The sequence below is a fragment of the Neopelma chrysocephalum genome, unplaced genomic scaffold, assembly GCF_003984885.1.
Source record: "Neopelma chrysocephalum unplaced genomic scaffold, ASM398488v2 Primary Assembly neopelma1_96431, whole genome shotgun sequence".
NCBI lineage: Eukaryota > Metazoa > Chordata > Aves > Passeriformes > Pipridae > Neopelma > Neopelma chrysocephalum.
The window spans coordinates 70,848-93,332 of NW_020925079.1; the positions used below are offsets into that span (position 1 = coordinate 70,848).

At 42.3% G+C, this 22,485-nt stretch overlaps 1 protein-coding gene across 3 annotated transcripts in view; it reads right to left on the reverse strand.

The window, feature by feature from the left end:
* LOC113981308 (pro-neuregulin-1, membrane-bound isoform-like) overlaps nucleotides 1–22,485 on the reverse strand; it is a 307,634-nt gene that overhangs the window by 12,962 nt on the left and 272,187 nt on the right. For all 3 annotated transcript variants that reach the window (XM_027708630.1, XM_027708629.1, XM_027708631.1), the window contains one exon: nucleotides 4,512–4,689. In XM_027708630.1, coding sequence (XP_027564431.1) covers nucleotides 4,512–4,689 — 178 coding nt within the window. The remainder of the gene's footprint in view (nucleotides 1–4,511; nucleotides 4,690–22,485) is intronic.

The following is a 22,485-nucleotide window of genomic DNA, read 5'->3' on the forward strand; positions in this document are numbered from 1 at the left end:
ACCTTTGCAAGGGCCTGTTAAGGGCCTCACCAGGAATATCTTGCCGTGTTCTATACCACCTAACAGCTCGCGTGGACATGTGATATTCCCTGTATTGCACAGGTTATGTTTCAGCCATATCTGCAGACACTTGTCTAGATGGAGAGCAAGCTGTAGCCTCAGGAAGCTCCAGAAGGCAATGTAAACAGGCTTAGTTTTTTGAAGAACTCACTTTAACCCAATGAGAAGGAAGAAGCAGAGCTGCAGCTATATCACTTTAATCTGGACACCCATTGTATATCTACTGCAGTCTCTCTTCATATATTAAGTAATATTGAGGCAAAAAATTTTTGTGGCATGCTTGGCTTTGTGAAGGGACTCTTTGCCCTGCGCATTTATTTTAATTGGCTTTGTTTTATGTGACACTTATGGGAAAAGGTAAGGAATTGTGTCTTCCTTTTATGATTTTATTATCATATTAAAATAGGTGAAGCAAACGGATTTCTTACAAATCCATTTCTAACAAGCCAAATTTACTCTTGTTTTTAGAAAAAACTCTGCAAGGAGTTTTGTCTCTGAGAGTGGGAGAAATAATATGAATATTTATAGCTTTAAAAATATCATTGAGATGTATCAGGACAGAATTCAAAACAGTCAGAGCAGAAGATGACTCATCAATGGCTGTAAATGAAGTAGTTCCCTAGCAATACTCCAATAGTACTCACTTAAAGCTCCTGATAAGGGATTTTGTATTCAAACGCTTGTCCTTTTCTCAAACTATACCATGCTCCTCCAAAAAAATGCCTCTCCCTGTAAGATTTGCTTCTGCTGTATCTTTAGCTCATTGCCACTATGACACTGCTGAGCTTGTATTCTTACATGAAAGGGAAAGAAATACATCTGCAGAATGCAGCCCCAGCCCACCTTATCTGACTGCTTGAATTCATTTTGCTTCCAGTCTCCATCTGTCATCCAGAATTGCCTGTCTGCAGGCAAATATCCAGGCTAAGCTTGGATGAAGCTCAAGGTACAGGGCACACGAAGTTTCCTCGTGCACTGCTGCATCCAAAGCCATCAGCTAGATGAAGTGACAAACACCTTGCCTCTGCTGCAAAAAAAACCCCCAACCCTGATAAAGGAGTCTCTTCCTATAATGAAGGGCACCTGACCCTGTACAGCACACAACCCAAACCAACAACGTACAGATCTCACCTGCGTTTGAAATCAGACAAGGAAAATTAAATGCTGTCTGTACAAGGGGACAGGCATGGGAACAGTTAGCTAGCAGGTGAAAAGCATTTCTCTGATGCCTGATTTTTTTGTGTGTCTCCATTGTCACAAATAGCTTAGATTCTGGACACACAAATCAGTCAGTCATGGCATCCTGAATCATCTGGAATCAGCAGCAGAAACTCTGACTCCACGCTCTTACTCTCACGAATTTGAGGTAAAAAGTGAGTGCTTCAAACGCCCTTCATTAAAATTTAAAGTTACTCAGTTTCCCTTGACTTTCTAGTGCAATGAGAAGGAGCACAGCCACTTAGTGTGATTCACCTGCTGTACTGTCATAGAAGCATAAAATCTCAGAATGGTTAGGGTTAAAGATCATATAGTTGCAACCCTCCTACCATGGGCAGAGACACTTTCCACTTGACCGAGTTACTGAGAGAGCCCATTCAGCCTCATCTTGAACACTTCCAAATATGAGGCATCCACAACCTTTATGGGCAACCTGTGGCTGTGCCTCACCACCCTCGCTGTAAAAAACTTCTTCATAATATCTCATTTAAACCTATCTTCCTTCGGAGTAATGACATATCCCCTTGTCCTCTCATTACACACTTATGTAAAAAGTCCCTCTCCAGCCTTCTTGTAAACCCCCTTTACCTACTGGAAGGCTGCTGTAAGGTCTCCCTGGAGCCTTCTCATCTCCAGACTAAACAGCCCCAACTCTCTCAGCCTCCCCACGCAGGAGTGCTGCTCCAGCCCTGTGATCAGCTTTGTGGCTTCCTCTGGACTCATCCCTACAGTTCCACATCTTCCTTGTGATGAGGACTCCGCAGCTGGATGCAGCACTCCAGGTGGGGTCATCACATGCCCTGGTTGGCTCTGCACCCTCTTAATCAACCCCCCTGAAATAATCCTAGGAATGATTCCCCAAGTTCGTTTGACACGCAAAGAAGTCTTCAGAAGGCTAAGCTTTGAGGAAGCCTGCATTGCCACAGGGTCTTCTAAACTCTTAAAGCACTAGGAAAACAGTCAGCGTCTGCTCCGCTTTGGCAAATCCTTTGATCCAGTAGTATTCACACTGACCATTGCACCCAATAAACACCAACCCGTCATATTACATTTTCCTTGCCCACTCCAGGTGCCAAGCTAAGGTCTTAACTTTCAGTTTCTGAGATAGATACTTCATCATACTGCCATATATCTGCAGTTTGTTAAAAACCCTAAAGCTATTTAGCTTCATCTCTGGCGATTTATCAGACCTCAGAAACATTTCTTTTTCCCCCAGCAATAAACAGGTTTTATTCTGCCATCACACAGTGAGAAAGGTGAATTCTTGCAAAATGTGACATTACTAAAAAAACGCACTGAGGTGTCCCCAAACTAAAATCTCAAAGTAGGAAGGCAAGAAAAATCCTTCAGATGTCATCAGATAACCCTTGTCTTTCCCTTTTTTGTACTCTGCGTCTAGTGTCTTTCACATCTCTAACTGGAAGTGCTTCTCGGTTCCACACTAACATTTCTAAAACAGAAAATAGAAGAAAGAAATTCCAACAATGAGTGAAATCTTCCTGACTGAGGTAGCACACGGAAGCGTGAAATACAGGTTAAAGCCTGCACTCTGTCCACTTATGGTGGGTGAACAGGACTTGGGATCTTCATTTTCCAGAAAAAGGCACAATTTAAATTCTTCTTTTTTCATTATATATATTTTGGGGAATTTTAAGCATTATTTTGGCATTGAAAAATAGTCTCACATGTTCCACATGCATCGATATCAAATTATTAGCTATCAGCAAGTGTCCCTTCAGACAGCTCCTCAAGGTTTTTTGGGGGCAAAAAAAAGAGACAAAGAAGTGAGCTTCAAGAAGACAGTTACTGATTCAATGCTGAACTGACAAAGTCCTGCCCCAGAAGGGGAAGCCCTGGCCCCAGTGAGTTTGGTCAATCAGCATCAGCCAAAATGTAAGAGGAGAAAACACTGATTGCCCCTCATAGGCAGCACTGCCTTGCTGGGGAAGCTGAGGGGTAGGCTCTGATCTGAACGTTTTCTTTAGAGAACAGACTGAAAATACAACTCTGATGGAGACATATGGCTCTGCAAATGAGTCCAGACAATTTGCCAGGCTATCTGCCACCTGGAACAGCTCCATTTCACAAATGCTGGAAGGAGGCATCACAGGTTCCTTCTTGACGTCTGTGCGACCACGGCATGGGACTGTGACGAAACTGATCTGCCCCTTTCCATATTTCACCTTGTGCTCCAGGCTGGGCTACAAGAAACTGTAAGGCAGGGCAGGATGTCTGGATTTTAACCTGGATAACTCTAAAAAGGCAAAGGTCTCTTTAATTATGGCTTCTGTTTTGCCTAATGAGATGAGCCCTGACAAAAAGTATGGGGTCACTGGACACCTTGGAAGCAAAGACCACTTGTAGAGCTCACCCTAAATCCTCAGTGTCTTGCATGAAGGGAAAGCATGGCCCAGTGTAGCAGACAGCAGCCTATTGAGAAGAGTGAGAGTTGATGGGCTGTGCTCAAACAGATTTTCATAGCTTCCTTTGATAGACAAGTGGTCACAATTCAGACTTTTTAATCTAAACAACAGGATAGAGACCAAACAGCAAAAGCTTTCTCCTGTCTCAGTGCACTGCGTAGTTTCTCCCCCGCAGAAACTAGGCACCACTCCATCTTCTGGCACTGGTCATCAGTCACATGTAGGGGACATTTTCACCAGACAGGAGGATGAGATTTACAGGCTTTGCTACTCATCCGACATCTGCTGAACTGTGCCTTGTTCTGCATGCACGGGAATGTCTCTGGTAAAGGACTACTGCATGCTTGCATAAGACATTCAAAGCTAATGCAGATAGCATTCAGCCCTTCTTAAGGACTAAAGGACTAAACTGCTTGCAAAGCAAACCTCAGAACTATTCCAAAATGTACAATCCTTTGATGGTTTTAAGTGTTCTTTGATTTTAGACAACAAATGTAAGGTATCTCTGCTCTTATCAGTAGTTTAAAAATGACCTGTCTGCAATGTTTACTGGTCAAAATCATAGCCTTTGGCTATCAGAAAAAAAAAAATTGAAAAGGGAGAATTAATTATGAAATATTTCTACCATACCAACACTTTGTTCATACTTTCAAGAAAAATAACATTGGTGTCTGTTTTCTTACATTTTCTTCCTCTGTAACTCAGAGCTTTGAGCTTTTTGTTGCTGCAATTAACAAAATGCTTATGTTCTCATGAACAGCACTCCCCAGCCCTCCCAGCCCCATCTGAGAGATATTACTCCGTACTTACTTTTGCTTTTTTGGGATCTTGATATTTTCCGGTCTGTTTTTTTTGGTTATCTCCTTTCCATTCTTTAACCATTTGAATCTGAGTGCGGGGTACTCTGAAGTGGTTTCACACCTTAGCACTAGCTTCTGACCCACAGCAGCCTCTTGGTTTTTCATTTCCTTCAATTTGGGAGGCACCGCTAAAGAAATAAAAGAACGTGCTCGTGATTAGGCCATCCTGAGAAGAGAAAATATGCCTAACTCAAGCTGAGCTAGGCAAGTCACAGAGAGCAAAACCCCAACCAGGCTAGCAACGCTTCTATACAAACCTCTGAAAAATAAGGATCAATTGCATGTTACGTGTGTCGTCCTTAGAGCATAAGGGCACATTTAATGACAGTCTGTTTTGCTCTTTGGAGTTCTCCTACATGGTCTTACATGCACAAGCCATACATGGCAAAGGCTCCAGGTGCAACTGATATGACAGGGAGTTAAAAGCATAAATATAAGCTCAACAGCTTCCCTTATCTGAGGGAAAGGCTTTTGCTCTGGCCAAACATTACAACCCACATTATACACCTACCTCAAACCTCAGCTTGGCCATATCCTTTTCCTGAGGCAAGAGACAATGGGCATGGGAGCCCATCAAGAGAATCAATATCAATTAAGGGTATCGTGGACCCAGAAGGGGACACTGCACTGAAAAGGCTCAGCCAAGATGCTGTAGGGCTCCAGCTGATGCATCTCAATTTCTACTGTGTTGTAGCAATAAACATTTCTTGTCTGTGTAAATCTCGAACCATTTCAGGCTTTCTAAGTTAAAGACCTCTAATATTCCATACCAGTACTGATCTTTGAGACAGGCTTCACAAGAAGATGCAATCCTTCTGTGACATGCTACCCTTCATTTGACCCCGTGGGTTAGCTGCAACCCAGCCACTGCTGTGCTCCAGTATTGAGGTAAAACACCTTGTTTAACCTTACTTCCCCTGAGGCTTAAGATAACACCTTTACCACACAACCAGGGAGGGCTAATTATGGGGAACTCCAGCTGGTCAGCTGATGGCTGATAGCCTCTAAGTCCATAGTGGCTCAGCTGTGCCCCGACTGAACCCGCGAGGAGTCACCATGTAGTACCTCCATCTGCAGGGCATTTGTTTCTTGAACAGCTGTAACATTGTCCAAGGAAACAAACGGCCAGCATGGACAAATGATCATCCATAACATGCAGACTAGGAGTACCCACAGGGAAACCAACAGGTCTCCAACATGTCCTGTACAAGAAAACATTCTAACAAATGGTAACATTCTTGATTATGTTTTAGTACTTTTTCCTTGTGTGTTTTAATTATTATTCCAATAATACGAGAGGCAAGCAGCACCATCATGACCATAATTATAAAAGCTTAAATGAACAACCGATATGCACCTGACTGATAACAGATTGACTGCTGAATGTAGCAGCATGGCCTGTCCCACACGTGAGGCAGCCTTCCTGATCCCAGGAAAGCCCAGGGAAACCCTGGAAACTGAGCCAAGAGTAGAGCAGCATGAACAGCTGTGGCTGGCAAAATGTGGTCTGCAGCCAGTGACCAAATGAGGTGATGCCTGACATGACACCTGCAGAAGACAGGATAGGGACAGAGCAGCCCTCCATAATTAAAAACCTTCTGACTAAGAGGAAGGTGATACTTTTTCCATGCATCCCTGCGTAAGTCACTGGCAAGAAGTTTTAGGCTACACATCAGCAAAATGTTTGAGAGGAAGATGTCTCTGGGAATGGCATCCATGGAGACTGTACACACGAGGTAGGCACATGTGGCAGGGAGGCACTGGGATGGATCAGGTAAAGACCCAGAATTTCATGATCACAGAGAAATATCCCCCAGAATGTCTTCTCATATGTTGGTTTCCATTTCCCCCCACTCCCCAGGATAATTTTGGAAATTTCAGCGTGTTCCCAAAACGCTATGAAAACAACTTTTGCTTTTGGAAAAACAAGTGCCCACGCACCATTCGGAAACCAATATGTTTAAATAAACATACTTTTATGAGTGTGTGTGTCTGCGTATATATACATACATTTACATAAGAACATGGTAAATATTGCCTGAATATAAAAATCTTTTTTACCTTTTTTTAAAAAAAAAGAAATAAAATTTCCAACAAAAATAGTTAGCACTAACAGCCTTACTACTGAGGCTTGTGCTGATAGTTTCATTCTGTCATTAAAGAGTTAAGGTTATAGCCTTTTGTCACTGTGTAAAAAAAGGTGTGCAGAGGTGTGAAATAAAAAGGCAATATTCCTTAACTTACCATATTTCACTTATTATAGCCCTACTCCATATTTTGCATAAATTAAAAGAATAACCACGATTGCAAGAATGAAAATTTTTGTGCTTAAGACTTCAACTAGTTATTGATTTTTCTTTCAATGTAGCAATGTGTAACTGGGAATAAAAGAGAGATGCCATTTTGTTCCTGAGTTTTATTTTAATTCAATATTATCTGCTCAAAATGACTTGCAGATTTTTTCCTCCATCACAAATGTCAATGAAAAAAAGAAAAGTGTTAAATTAATATGCTCAGCTCTTGCCATAATTCAGGAGTTACCAGGAAACATAAAAGAGGATTTAATCAATGGCAGTGACCCTCACTAATTCACAGTAACTTGCTGTCCAAGCATGCAGGCTCTCCAGGGAAAGCAGTAAAAGCTGTTCACAGACATGACAGAAAAGAGATTGTTTCTTTGTTTTGTTTTGTTTTTTTTTCTTCTTTTTTTCATTTACACTATGTTTGTTTCCTTTCAGTTGCAGTTTTGCAAAAATTAATCGGACCTGCCAGGCATATGAGAAAGCTTGTGCTGATGAAACTACAGCATTGTGCGCTTGGATCAAGATCAGCTACAGCTTCCACTGTTTCAAGTGGTAGCTGACTTTCATCACAGCCTGTGCCAATTCTATGGTGCTGGTAAGACAGCGGGGTGTCTGCGGGGTAAAAGCACTTCTGGAGGAGGCAAAAATGCTTATAATGATAACTAGACATCACTCCCCCCGACAACTGCCTCCTCTCCCCTCTCTACCCCTTTCCCCTTTGTCCCCACGGCATCTCCTGCCAGCTTGGCTCCTTTCCACTTCTTCTTGCCGTGCCTGTCACGCAGCACCACTCCCGCCGCCGGCGAGGCTTCTGCCCACCATGCTGTGTGAGGCTGGCCCTGGTGGGCAGGAACAGGGCAGCTAGGGCAAGGAAAACACCTCCTGCATCTCCTACGCACAGAGGGAGGCTGAGGTACCATCTTGGACAGGGTGGCTCAGTCAAAATGAAGATGGAAGGGCGACTCACAGCGTTTCCTATGGGTCGCTTTCTGGGCAGTGCCCTTTTCAAGCAGCTCTGGTATGGCAGCAGCAGAGCCCTTACACGTGCCATCCGTCACGGAATGACAAGGGCCAGGTAGCAAAGAAAACAGTCAGATCCTAAAGAGAAAAAGCATAACCTAAGTGTGGAAGAAGCACCCTGGAAGAGGCGCTGCTTGAATGAAAGGTGTGGTGCGATCCACTTTATCCATATTCCTTGCGCCAAAATGTTGTGAGGGCCTCACATTTAAGAGTCAATTAGGCACACAGAAAGGCATCCAGGCTTTTTCCACTCTCCAGTCAGGAGGTCCCTCTGTGACCCACAGACCTCCCCTGCTTTGACAGACTTTCTAAGAAAGCAACAAGGGTGATAACAGCAAGAGAACACAAAGCAGCGGAGCACTTGTGTCAGCAAAAGCCCCACACAGTTGGAAGGGTTTAACAGGCAAAAGCAAGCAAGGTGTTAGATCTTTCCTTATTAAGATGGTTTGAATAGCTGTCATTTTGTTAGCATTTTTTTTCAGAAACCTATGTCTGCTGGCCTGCATAATATCACTGCAGATAAGGAACATGCATTTCCATATTCTCTCTGCAAAAGACTCACTGATAATGTATGACTGTAGATAACTTCTCTCTGGACTTGTGAGTTTGGCAAAGCACAGCAATCTCCTCACTCTCAGTGTTTGATTGTATAGTTAATCTGCATGGAAGCTCAACACATTGAACAAATTAAACAGGAAACCTGCAAAATATTATCACACAACTACACACTCGCAGCTGAAATTCCATGAGTGGTTGTTTTTATTTCCCTGTCTTTTCTTTTCCTAGGAAGGCACAAAGCCTTTTGAGAGTCTGAGCACAGGAATGTATTAGGCATGCTTGCCAGTAGGCACATGTGCAGAGTTTGCTGTGCAAAATTGTGACCAACAGCTTGGTGAGTGGTAATAGAAGCCACAAGAATAACATCCATTGCCTTGGCTTCAGGCTTGCCTTTTTTTTTATCGCATAATGCTCAAGGCAGGGCAGTAATGCAAGACAAATTATATTATTTCCAAAAGCCTTCTCCCCTTGTACATGAGACTGTTTACCATCAGCAGATCAGATTTTCTAAAGTTGTTGGTATAAAACATAAGCTATACTTTAAAATGTATACTGTTCCTGCTTAGACAAGCCCTCACCCTAAAGCCCCCAAAACCCTAACCAAAGAAATAAATAAAAACCCCACAATAAACAACATGATAAAAAACAACAAGAAACCCCCACAAAAAACTCTGTTGCTTCTGTCGGTTTTAATCCTCCTGTTATTTTCTCAGGCAGCATTTGAATTCTGAACACTTTTCAAAATCTGGTTATTTCCTGCAAGCATGGTGAGTCTCTGTGCAGATTACGTACATGATAAAACACTGCAGGTAATGCTAGGAGATAATCCCTAACAAGCAGTTCATCAAAATACCCGAGTAACCCAACAGGAGCTAGAGGATTGGAAAAACAAACAAATCATTTAGCTACGTAAGTGGGAATTTCTGAACTATTTTGAAAATACTGCCAGATGCATTTCAGCTTCTGGGTCTTGATATTTGAATACATGTGTGTGTAGAAGAGCAGAAGGAAAAATGCAAACCTGCAGGAGTCATGTAAAACCAAGATCCACAGAATATCACTCAACCTAGTGATGTTAAAAGGAAATTTTTACAGAAACTGTAGGTGTTGCAAAGGCCAAAAGAAAGGGGAATGCCAAAGGCATGGCTGGCAACATGGTCAGAAGCCAAGAAAAAGAGCAACAGAGAGACACATAGCACTACAGCCATGTTCTTCAAACACTGAACCAGCAGCAAGGAACCAGCAAATGCCTCTATAAATCACAGTGACTACTCCCAAAAGCCAATCACTAAGCCAACTGCTACTCTGACCACCCTTACTGGGAACTGCCCTTCTCACTGTGGAGTCCGAACTCAGTGACCTTAACAGGTGTAGGTGAAGTCTCACTTGGTCCTTTCAAAGTAACGGCGCACCAAGAACCCCACAGATCTCTACCTAAAATATTTATTTGGGGTGAGGTGCTTTCAAATGCATGGTAGGTCGTGCCGGCATTCGTGGTTATTTACCCCTAGCCATGAAACTGCTCTCTGATATTGCACTGACTTTCTTTCTGTTCTCCCTGTCAGAAGTCCAGTAAACCCCTCCAAGGAGAGTACCATGGGCCAACTCACAGCATAGCCTTGGGAAGGCAGGATTTTCAACAGGACACTGAAAATGGACATACGGAAGAAGTACTGTGCAAATGGAGCAGACCTCAATACCGCCCCCTCCTCCACTCTACAAGTAAAAAGCACCTCCAGTGGAGCCAGAAAAGGTATGGTAGTGACAAAACAGCATGTCTAGAAGTATCATGCCCACAAGAGAAAGCCTGAGAACACCCATTTATTCAGTGTAACATGATAATGACAGACTGTCCAGCCTCCTGCAGACACTCAAGATATCAGTTTCTGAGTTTAGGCCTCCTCAGAGACAGGGAACTGTGTTCAAAGATAGCCAAATGCAGGTTTTGCAAGAGAAGCTGGTTGTGAGTAAGTGTCTAACCTAAAGATTATGATTTAAAGGTCAACACTTAATTTATTTACTGATAATGGTGTCTGCAGGAACTCAGTGCCTGATAGCATTAAATACTCTCCTCTGATTCACAATGCTTCAGCTGACTCCAACTGGCTGCATCCCTGCTTTGATGACCACTGTCAATATAAAAACCTGATCATATGGAGTAAAAATGTGGGGACAGTGTAAAATAATTATAGCCGATATCCAATAAGTGATTCAGGGACAACAGCTCACGAAGTCAATACAAGAATCTGCAGGTCCATATTTTACAAACCTCAGTGAATAAAGGCAGACTCCAGAATCTTTATTTAAGTGCTAAAATTAAGGCAATCCAATGCACAGAAATGCTGTGCAGGTTGAATCCCATGGACTTCAAGGGGACCTGCAAGTACTCAGTAATTTTTACTTTTTTTATTTATTTTTTTTTTTTACATGAAGCCACTTTTGATTTAGGAGCTGAATTTCAGGACTGCAGGTTGAAAATGTTTGCCTCAAATTGTGTGCCTTGAAGTCAGATGAAAGGAGGAAGTGCAGCTTGCTGCATCATACATATGTCTTTCTCTTGTTTGCTCTCCAGTGGAGGAATGTTAAGCACAAATCTCTGCTTTTGCTGGAAAAAAAAGCCATTTAGTAAGTCACCAAACAGAGGCTAGTGCAGCTGATAGAACCACCCAAAAGCAAATGCTGCAACTGCTCTGTTAACTTGGCTGGGTCTCAGATTATGCTGTACGGCCAGAGTTGTAAGGCTCACCAGGTCACTGGGCTGAGAGGCATGAAAAACTTAAAACTTTGGGGCTCAGCTGTGATACATGTGTAGCCACGTTGGTGTGTGCTAAGATCATCTTGGGGAAAAAAAACCTCCAAAGAAGTCGTATAAATTCAGAGGTTATTTCTCTGCATTACAGATGAAAATCCAGTTCTCAGGCAACTCCCTTTTTTCTCTTTCTGGTAGAATTTACTTTTCTTAGCAGCTTTAGAGCTTTAACCTTTCAATCCATGGGCTCAAAAGTGTTGCAGCCATCTCCTCCTCTCCCTCTCACATTTCATATTCTCTGGCACACTCTTGTATTTGCCATCATCAGAAACAAGAGATTTTTGCATGTCAAATCCCGTAAGCTTTTCAAATCCTATGCACTATCTTATATTTTGTAAATCTTGTTTTCATCTCTGGTCTCAGTTGCTTCTCCATCCTCTCAGCATTTCTCCACTATGCTCTTTCCCTTTACAGTGTTCCAACAAAGTTGGGATGTTCACATGCAAAGGACATGAACCATTGCTTTCCAAGGATCCCACTCTTAGAGACCCAGTTTTTGCTCCTGGCTGATACAGCAGTTTTTTGGCTCTGTAGCATTTTCTGATTCTGCAATAGTTCTACTTCACAAAGTGTACCACACCAATAAATTACCCAAATAACATCAGACAAAGTTATAGTCACAGGACTCACAGAAACTTCCCCAATATAAAGATAATTCTCTGTGTTGAACAAGAAAACCAGAAGGACCTGCTGCCTACATGGATGTCTTATTAAGAAATGACAAAACACAGGGAATAGGGAGGGCCACGACAGGTGAAATTCAGTGGAAATGGTGGTCAGAAGGCAATTCCCAGACTGTGGAATGAAGAGTACCTTAATAGATCACTGCCAATAACCTCATCCTGCATGGGTTCACAGAGATAGAGTCACTGCTACCACCAATGAGGATACATGAGTAATCTGAGTCTGGGGATATTACCACTGGAAAGGATAATTAGCATACAGGAAGACCCAAAATGGAATTCACCAAAACAGCTGCCTCCCCAAAGACCCAAACAATCTCCCTCTTACAAAGTTCACACAGAGGCCATCAATTCTGACAAATTAGATGTGAAAATTTCTGGACATCACAGGGCAAAACTGGAAGTTTGGGAGGTTCATTTTTCCGCTAATGTTTCTCCCTGCAAAGAACCACTCATCCATCTTGAAATCTTAGGTTGGGAAGGTGGAAAACCAAAGCTGAAACCTGTCTGCTGGCTTGTTTGACATGAACAGAAAGAAAATCAAAACACAGGAGTGAATTTGGAAAAAGCAAGATTAATTGGAGCATCAAAAAAAAGATGTTGCTGTTGCATTACCGGCTGCATAAAATATTTACAGCAGTGTGAAGAATTTTGAAACTTTCAAGACATTGATTTGCTAATGCACAAGTCAAACTTAACACTGTGGGTACAGTTCTTCATTCGCCACTTTCCTTCCTCTCCTCTCATTTAAATTCTTTGTGGTCAGCTCTCCTAGCAATATTCCCTTTCTAGGATTTGTGTGGGTGTTTAGCACAGGCTGTGGAAAGATGTAGGCCTACAAAAATATCTGAATACTCAAAGACTGCATGGACAAAACCTGTGGAAGGCAAGGACAGTTCTTCCACTGCACACTCCAAGGTTTTCTTTGTAATTTCCTTCTGGTGCTGATTACAGAGGGAGCAGAGCATTTGCCAGCCCCATCCCAGCTATATAACACCTGAAAATTCAACTTCCCCTGCCTCTGCCTGCCTTAATCTCCACCAGGCAGAAAACATCGAAGGTATTAAAGGTGCCTTCATCCCTAAGTCAATTTGAGAGATGACTGCTTTCCTTCCTGCATGTTAAGGGGACAATCACCTGGTCTGACAATGGCACAAGTGTGACATGCCCACAGCAAAAGGATGTGCTGTTCCCCAGGGACATGGCACAACCAGTCCAGGTCACTTCACTTGATACAAGTGGCTGTCACTTGGAAAAGTCTGTCAGAGAAACATTTTTATTTTTTTTCCAGAAGGAGTGCAAACAGTTTAGCCAATGAGCCAGAAGCCTTTTGACTCATTTCAGGAACTCATTATCAGGATCTGGATACACCTTGCACAAAAATTAGGAGCTCAAACTCAGCTCAGCAAAAATCTAAACATGGCTTTTAACATTATGGACCTGCACAGTATGCAGAGAAGATCCCATCACATACACTTCGGTATAACATACATGGACTCCACATTTACACTGTGCAGCTATGGCAGAACAGAAAGGGAAACTGCAGTGAAAAGGAATTTATGCCACGTCTGTTGTAAAAAAGCACAGGCTATCTTCAGACAAACAAAAACTTCAACAATATTCTTACAAATAAATAGGACTGAACACTTGCAAACAGGAACAGCTTGAAGAAAGATATAATTAGAAGTATCTCTATTGGCTAAATTATTACACAAGATTAGACATCCTTTTAAAGGTCAGCCTTCAAAAAATCCATAAGCACATGATCGATAAAGCATACAGAAACATGCCATGGTCCAGCAATCACTGGAGGATTGGCAAGACAATTTATGCAACTCTGAAACGGTTTTGGGACTCTAGGCAAAAGTTAAAAAATTATGCAGGGAAAATTACATGTCTTTTTAAAAGTATATTCCAGACCAACCGTTAAGTGTTGGAACTGCATACCAGGAAACATGTGTGAATGGTAACTAGTGGTCCACACAGGAATGGAATCATCACACAAATACAGAAAAACTGTAAAACAGATCTCCAGGCCATCAAGTCCAGCCTGGCCCACAACAATCTAGCCCATGCTGCTGGGTCAAACTTTTGTCAAAATCCTTCAGTGGCCTTAAAATCTAAGACTATGTGAAAAAGACTAAAACATGCATCAAACATATCAAAATACGTAACATTCCAACCCTTGTGACTGTGGTCATCAGTAGGTACTGTCAGGGAGGAATTAAAGCTTTTATTGTAGGACATTCCCTACATGCATTCCTTATGTAGAAGCCACAAGTGAACCTTGTAGAGCAGCTCAAATATATGAAGGGTAGTAAGCAATGTGCATAATTCACCGAGTCTTATTCCCCAATCTAGACTCTCCATTAGCAGAACAGAGACAATATAGTAAATTTTAGCTAAAAAGGAGTTGGAGAATAAATTCCATGTAAATTCTGAACAGATTGACAGCAAAAAGAATAAAGACATGGCAAAACAAGTAAAACTCCCTTCCCCCACTTCTTCTTTTAAACTTACAAATGGTTTTGGTGTCACAGTTTTGGATAAATTCACAGCCTGAAAATTGATTATATCAATTTTCCAGTATCCAGGGCTTTATTTGCTATACGATAAGAGCTGAAGGCCCAGCACAGTACTAAGGTAAAATTCAGGCCCTGTGAAAATGAAATGCTTTGTCATTGATTCGTTACAGCTAGACTTTCACCCCAGAAGATGGAGAAATGTGCTGTGGTCTTCCTGAGGGGAAAAAGTAGAGACCTTATCTATATCCAAATTTGCAGATATCCAATTAAAAAATAAATCAATTTTATGTAAACCAATGCAAAGCTTTAGCGTGAACACATTTAAACCGATTTAAAGCTGATTTATGTTTAAACTCACATTAAGTCAATTCCTTAACAAATTAAGTTGAATCAATAAACTTCTGGATTAAATTAGTCCTAACAGGTATTTCTAGAGGCAATGCTCTGTCTGCTTGAATTGCCTTGATTTAAGAAACCTGACTTTAATGGCAGTGACTTTGTGTGTTAACACTCATACGTGTTAATATGCATTCATCATTCAGGGTAGAAAGACATCTACCCCGGTTATAAACCTCAGCACAAAAGGATAAATCAGACCAATGTTCCACCCCTTTCTTAGCCTCCATTTTGTTTCATTTTCAAGGATGATAGCCTTGTGTACAACAGATTCATTTTGCTACCACTGAGCTGGAGATTTTTGCATACCATCCTCTGTGATTTATCTGTTCCGTATAATTTCTATTAAAAGTTTCAATTTGTTCTTATTCCTGCAACAGGAAACTTTTCCTTTGCATTTACTTCTTATCCAACCTCAGTCATGAATCACCTGCACTGTATACACATAGCATCCAGCACAAAATGTGCTTTTTTCCTGCTGAGAAATTAGTGTAGAGCACTAACAGAACAACTGCAAGCCAATCTGCAGCAAAGCTGTTTTCACCACAGAGTCCCACCAGACCTCAAACCAGCTCTGTTCAGGTTTGGACAGCTGAACTGCAAGGAAGGCAGCAATCTACGTGGTCCTTACTACACCAACAGAATAAAAAGTCTCATATGAGAGTACTCTGAGACAACTCCCCAGGAAAAAAGTCCAGGTTAGAAAAAGCAAGAAGGTTCCCACCCACTAGTGTTGGTGCCACACTGCAGTAGTCCAGTGGATTTCTTTATTTCTTGCAGAATCAGAAATAAAATAAAGTCTCCAGCCTTATCACATGTGGCCACTGTGCCTCTCTGAAGCTATCTGAAGTAAATAACTGCAAAATCTGTTAGAGGAGGTGCTGCTCCTTGTCAGGCACAGGAGGGGTGCTTCCCCAGGCAGTGAGATGAGATTGAAGAATGAAACCAGAATCAAATCTCCCTTAGAGACCATCTGCATACTGTTCAGACTAATTCTTATACAATGTCACTTTTTTCTTTGTTTAACTAGTCTTAAAACAAAAAAACACAAAACCAAAACCAAAACAAAAAAACCCACACAAACCAGTCTTTCATAAAGCGAACAAAACCATATTATCCTAAAAAGATGGTATCATGTCAAGATGCAATCTGGATTTTCATTGAAAATAGCATGTAACAGGCAGAATGCATAACTTTCTCCCCAACTGTGCTGAACTCTAGGGGGTTGCCAGTCAACTCTTTTGTCCAGATTTTCTAGAAGACATGAGAAAGAAACTCATATTACACAAATAAATCAGAGATAAAAGCTTGATCCTAAGAAGGTTTGGGAAAACAGGGGTTTACAATGGAAACTATTATGCACCCCCAGCAGCGGAACTGGCAGGTATATGAAGTTTCCTGTAAGACTCAGTCCTGCAAGGTGGCATGACTACAGGGCTATCTCACAAGAAGCCCAGTGGCAGGCAGGGTTCACTCCCCAGTGATGTGCAAAAGCTGAGTCTGCCATTTACCTAAAATAATGCATCCATACAATTTGGCTTTTCCATGATTTTTTTTTTACCTCTGGCTATTCTCTAGTAGATTGTTGCATTGCACATGAAGCAACATGCTTCATGTCTATTTAGAAATGCCTTTTCATTCCCTTTTGTCATGGACTGGACAATGGTCTGAAGTCCATTAAGCAGACCAGGACTCTCTCTCAGGTCTCACAACACTGTGTTGTGTTTGGGTGTCACAACGGCCAAAATATTCCCTTATTAATTACAGTCTGGGATCCTACCTACACACTGGAGAGAAGATATACCTCCAGGGAGATGCAGCAATACATGGGCTGAAAACCCCCATGATAAACAGACAAAGAAAAGACACACCAAACCACTTTCTGATGGACTGGAACTTGGTACACTACAACAGTACAAGCATTCCAGTATTTCCTTCCACAAAATTTGTCCTACATTGCAAAGTACATAATAACAAAAGCCATGACAATGAAATCCATGAAAGATTGAGGGAGGAAGCCAAGAAAGAATCACAATAGTATCAGACAGGAATGTTGGAAGAAGGAACATAATGGATCAGTTCACTGCATCTGCTGAAATTTAATATCCTGAGTCCCCCTTCTGGCTGCAAAGGGAATTTTATATCGGAAGCAACCAAGCAGGACACCATTATTGCTAAGAGAAATCCAAACAATCAATACAGCAAAATGTTCTCTGGATGATAAGCATTCTGCTTTCAGAGTATTAACTCCTTCTGAATCGCTCTCTGGCTACTGAGAGATGTTGTAAAACCCAACATGGCTGAAAAACAATTATAAAAAGCAACACTATAATTACACTGAACGCTTACTGTATTTTTCCATTTTAAAAATTGCGTCTTGAAAGAATTTAAGGCATGCTTTGGACTTTACAAGACATTATTTCCAGGGCTGATCTTTTTGCATACTCTCTATCCCATGAGCTTCATGAATTTCCAGTAGTACATGAACAGATTAAGGATTAAGGAAAAGCAGTATCAAAACAGTGTTTTCTTGGAGCCTCCAGACCAATAAAGTATTTGTGTTGGAGGAAATGAGCACACACTGTGTATTTACAGACTCTCACCAAGAGCTCTGACATCAAGTTGAGTGTGCATAGAGGATGTTCTAAATCCAGCAAAACACCAACAAAAGGATTGTCTCTGCTGGCAGTGCATGGAACCTCCATCTGTAACCTTCACAGACCCGTCTAGGGTTGACTGAATACACACCAAACCCAGCATATAATCATGGAAGTCCAAGTTTCCATACCAAGAAAGGCAAATAGCTCCAGGGCCTGGTACCCTCTTTCTTGCAATATCTTCATCTAATCTTCCTGAGCAGTTAAAACAAACAAACAAACAAATAAACAAAAAAAAGGTGAAGTTTTTAATTTCTTGGTATTTATCAGTCCTTGTGAGATGGCATTGTTTTGATAGTACTGAGAGGTCTGACAACTGTTAATCCCCATGGCTTGTTTCCCCAGTCTTAAACACAATTTAAGTAATTAGAGGGAGAACTGACTTATACAGCAGGTTTTAACCAGTTTTTTCCTTTCTACAACCCATTCTTCCTCCAGAAAAAGAAAAATAAAAAAAAAGAGTAAGATTCTCACTGGTCGCTAACTCTTATTTGTAACTCTTATTTGCTAACTCTCACTTGTAATTAAGCATAGCCCTTATTCTCAATTTGATATCTTAGTTTCCCAAGCTCTGAGGATATGCTGTCTCTGCCCTCCATTTATTTAGACAGTTGCTTCACTGAATATATGCATAAACACCCTATAAATTCTTACATTTTTGATTTTATGCTGGAAAATAATGTATTATCTGATATATTAGTTATCTCAGTGATTATTCTGCACAGGGATAGATAAAGATCAAAATACAGAAAAATACAAGGACTTGCATTAGCTGAATCTGCTAGACACATAGGAGAAAAGCAGAAATGTTATTAAAATGTGTTTTGAATTCACAATCAACAGACTCACAAAACAAATATGTACTAAAAGTGACTTTATGAGTGACATTTTACTATGGTCATGATGCCCTCAAAAAAGGAGGGCACCTCAGTTTCAGGCATAGATTGGGAGAGAAAAATGTGTTTTTTTCCCTGTTTTAACTCTTATTCAGCAACATCACTACGAAAAAACATCATCATCACATTGAATTAAATGAAAAACATCACAAAAACCCCTTTTCTCAATCAGCAAAGCAGATGAGTATAGCACTCAAAAAAGATCTCAGGCAAACAACGTTTCTACACATTTAACCTTCCATGTGGGGAAGCTAGTTCATAGGATGGGATGTGAACTTACAGAGCTTTGGTTATTTTGCACTCAGTCATGCCAGGCACTGAATTAATACAGGCTGGCATGGCTTACTGCATTTTAAACTGGAGTATTGCATTAGAAACTGCTAACAAAAATAGTGCTTCACCCACAATAATGAGTCCAAGTGAATCAGAGAGAGGGACAGAGAGTTATTCACATCGCACAGGCAGTTTAGCAGAACCCTTGTACTGGATCCCTTCTTATGAGGTGTGATGTGAAATACTGTAAAACCGGATGGCTAGGCAGGGAGTTGTCCATCAGAGTTAAAATTCAAGAAAATTGCTCTAAGGCAGGCACATGGGATGTGGGAGGACAGCAGAGCTCAGGAAGGAAAGACATCACCCTTAATAGAAGTCGCGGTAGACACGTGATGGGATAGCTGCACAGGGAGTGTTTGGAGTAGGAACAGCAAATAAAAGGAGAAAAACTCAGCAAAACCTCACAATCAGCATAGTTTTCTTCCCAAGCCTCAAGATTCGTTTCTATCCACACTCAAACCCCATATCAAGACATGACAAGCGCTGTGTAATGTGACTACTCAACTCTCCCACATGTGCAAGGCATCCTAGGCAAAAGGGTTCTCAACAGAGGTAAACTGGTGCATCTGGGTGGGGACTCAATTTTTGGCCATTTTCCTTGCAAACTGTTACTTGACCTTCAGCAGCATTTTTGCACAACCTATCTTAAAAGCACTCCTCTTCCACTCCTGACAAAAAGGGCTAGTCTGCACACCCCATGGTGAGGGGTCCAGACAAGTCCCTTTGCACCCCAAGTACCCCCAGGACGTGTGAGTGTGGCACAGCACAGACTGACACACAGGGAAGCACAGGCAGGCAGGGGACTGGTATGAGCAATTAATGAGGATTCACTGAAAGTGTGCATTTTTCTTGGGTTAGTTAAATCCAACAAAACATTGAAGTGAGCATGTCCCTTCCAAATTTGGGGGTCTTTGCTGTAATTCGCTCAGAATGGTTCGTCTCTGAACAGGAGCTTTCACTTCAGGCCTTCCCACAGTGGAACTTTAAATGTTAATACTTCTGAGTGCCTTGCCTGGACCATCTGTAGGACTGATCACCCGGAGGGTCTATGCAAAGCAACCATTCGGCTGTAAATTCACAGTTTAGCCGCCCAGTTTACTCCTGCAGACAAGTCACCGGTTTGACACAAAAGCCCGATCAACTAAACCTCACCCCCACCCCCCCTCCTTAAACGCTCGTTCAAAGTTCTGCTGTGGCAGAACATGACGCACCGCAAGGGTTCTGGCTCCCAGCTCTAAAATAATTAGTCTGGGGAAGCTAAACCGGCGCTCTCTGCGCACCTGCGGCTGGCTGAGCTCCCCGGCCCGACCGCGCTGCCTCTCCCACACCGCAGCCCTGACCGCGGCTCCCCGGGCTGCCGTGCCCAGGGTGCAGCCTCCCAAAAACCTGTCGGGAAGGGGGGAGAGGGATGGTGCTGTTTCTCGTGACGCTGAATGGAACCACTGGTTTGGCAAAGAAGCTGCTCGTGAGGGTCCCTGCTTAGGAGATTTATGTTTTAAACAGGCAACAGCTAATATCAGGGGGGAACAGATACATTACCAGCAAGTCATTTCCAAGCAGCTAATAACTGTTTCCCTACCCACCAGATCCTAGGATGCATTTTCAGGTTTAAACATAACGTATACATTGTAAATAGCGGAAACATCTGGGGTTTATTATAACACCACTTTGCTATCCTTGGGCATTGTACAACTCCCGCGGGCTACAGTTCACCCTTGACCTGCCAAACACGATTACTGTACTCAGGCAACTTCCCCTGCTCCGCAGCTGCTTGCCTTCCCTTCCCCTCCCCTCCCCTCCCCTCCCCTCCCTACTGCTTTCATTACAGCTACCATCCTAGAACAGCCAGTCAAAAACTTGGGTTGCTATGGTCACTGTGTGGAAACAGTGTGGCTGAACAGGCGAAGAAAAGACAATGAGGATGGCCAGGGAAGCCACTTTGTTGTGAAGCCTGGAGGAAGTAGGGGTGCCCAACGCCATCTGTATTGGCAACCTTTTTCCTCCCCCCATAAAGCCACCTTCTTCTCTGTTCTACTCATCCCACCCTTGTTGCAGGTCTGTCGTGCCTCTGTTTCCCCCCTTCCCAATCTCCAGTCTCCCACTAAGCCAAAAGCGACCCTGTTCCTCTCCCCTACCCCTGCTGCAGCCTTATCTCCCAAACACGTCTTGCTTCCCAGGCTCTCTGCGCTCACTCTCCTCCCTCCTTTTTTTGCTCTCCAGCAAGGACCTCTCTCCATTCACTCGTTTCCCATTGCTTGATGTTCAGCCCCAAAAATTCCAGTCCTGTCCCTGCCCTGCTTTTCCACCAGTTCTCACCTCCCCTTCAACACAGTTCCAAGTTGACTTCTCCCTGCCTTTATGTAACAGCTCATGTGTAACACCACCACAGCAGCACTGCAGGCTGGGTCTCTTGCTTCCCCTGGCTGGGGCTAGAGTCTTAGCCCAGACTCATTAGCACAGGGAAGGTATTTTAGGGCTGTTGGCACAAGAGTAGATTGCAAAACTTCAGCTGAACTAATGCAGAGTGTGAATCTGAAGTGCTTCAGTTACACTATGATGGGGACACGTCTTAAGAAATAAAGTGACCTTAATTCTGTCTGGTCTAGAGCTAGGTTAAAAAATAATAATAAAAAATAAAGGCCAAAAAAAAAGGTGAATGGTGATCCAATGGGTTAATGTATGGACTTTAAAAGCTCACTTGGATGAGCTTTCCAGGTGTCCCTGCATAAGCAGACCACTGACCATAGACTGTTGCTTTCCATGCATGCACAAGCAGTGCCATTTTTGCCTCCAGCTGATTCTTCCTGCTCAATGCCTGAACAAGTGTGTAGGGGACCAGCGCTAAATGGTGCTGCTCAGAAACACAGCAGAAAGAAAACACAACCTGTGTTTCCAGCAGCCCTGTCTGCCGAGGAGCAGACCCAGCAGCCTCCCAGGCAAGTCATGACCAATTGCAGCCCTGCTCGCAGCTTAGAGGAGTGTAACACCTCTCTCACAAACCTTCTGTTACAAGGAGCCTCCCTGAGAGGTAACAACCATTTTCAGCAACAGCAAATATATTTGAAGGGTGCTACCAAAGCTTTTCTGACACCCCTCCTTGATTAAAGCCTACTGACTGATGCTATATCCACCCTGGCCCTGAGAGTTCAAGCACTGATTACAGCACTGGGACATTACCCCTATTCTATCCCTTCTCTGCAAAGTAAAGGTAAATTTATGAAAATGAATATCTGAAATGCATTGCCCTTTTAAAGTTTTATTACTCAGTATCCTGGTAAAACCCTCTTAAGAAAAAATGATATGTAGCATTGTCTTGTTATTATTTTATTTCTTAATTTGTTAAGTTCAATCTACAGATCAATTTAAACATCATCCTAGAATTATGCTATGGTAAAACAAATGCACATTTAGAGAATAAATGGAATTGATTCTCTTCTGGAGTAAAAGGCCTTACTAAATGAGGTATTTAAATATAACCTCCAATCCTTCTCTAAAGAAGCACCTGGTAATTCACTTTTTGGATCAAATTGCAACTCCAAAAAAACTTTATGACCTCATGTGGTCTTTCCACCCCCACATTCCTACCTAGAAACATTATATACAGCATGCTTCAGGCAAGAGCTGAGTTAGAATGTGGATGGTGGTTCTGGGGAAAGAGATGTAGCAGGTACAGGGCAGCAGCAGAGCACTGAAAACATAAGAAACAGGCAGCTGCATAAGGAAGGATGCCCTGAAATGCTGACA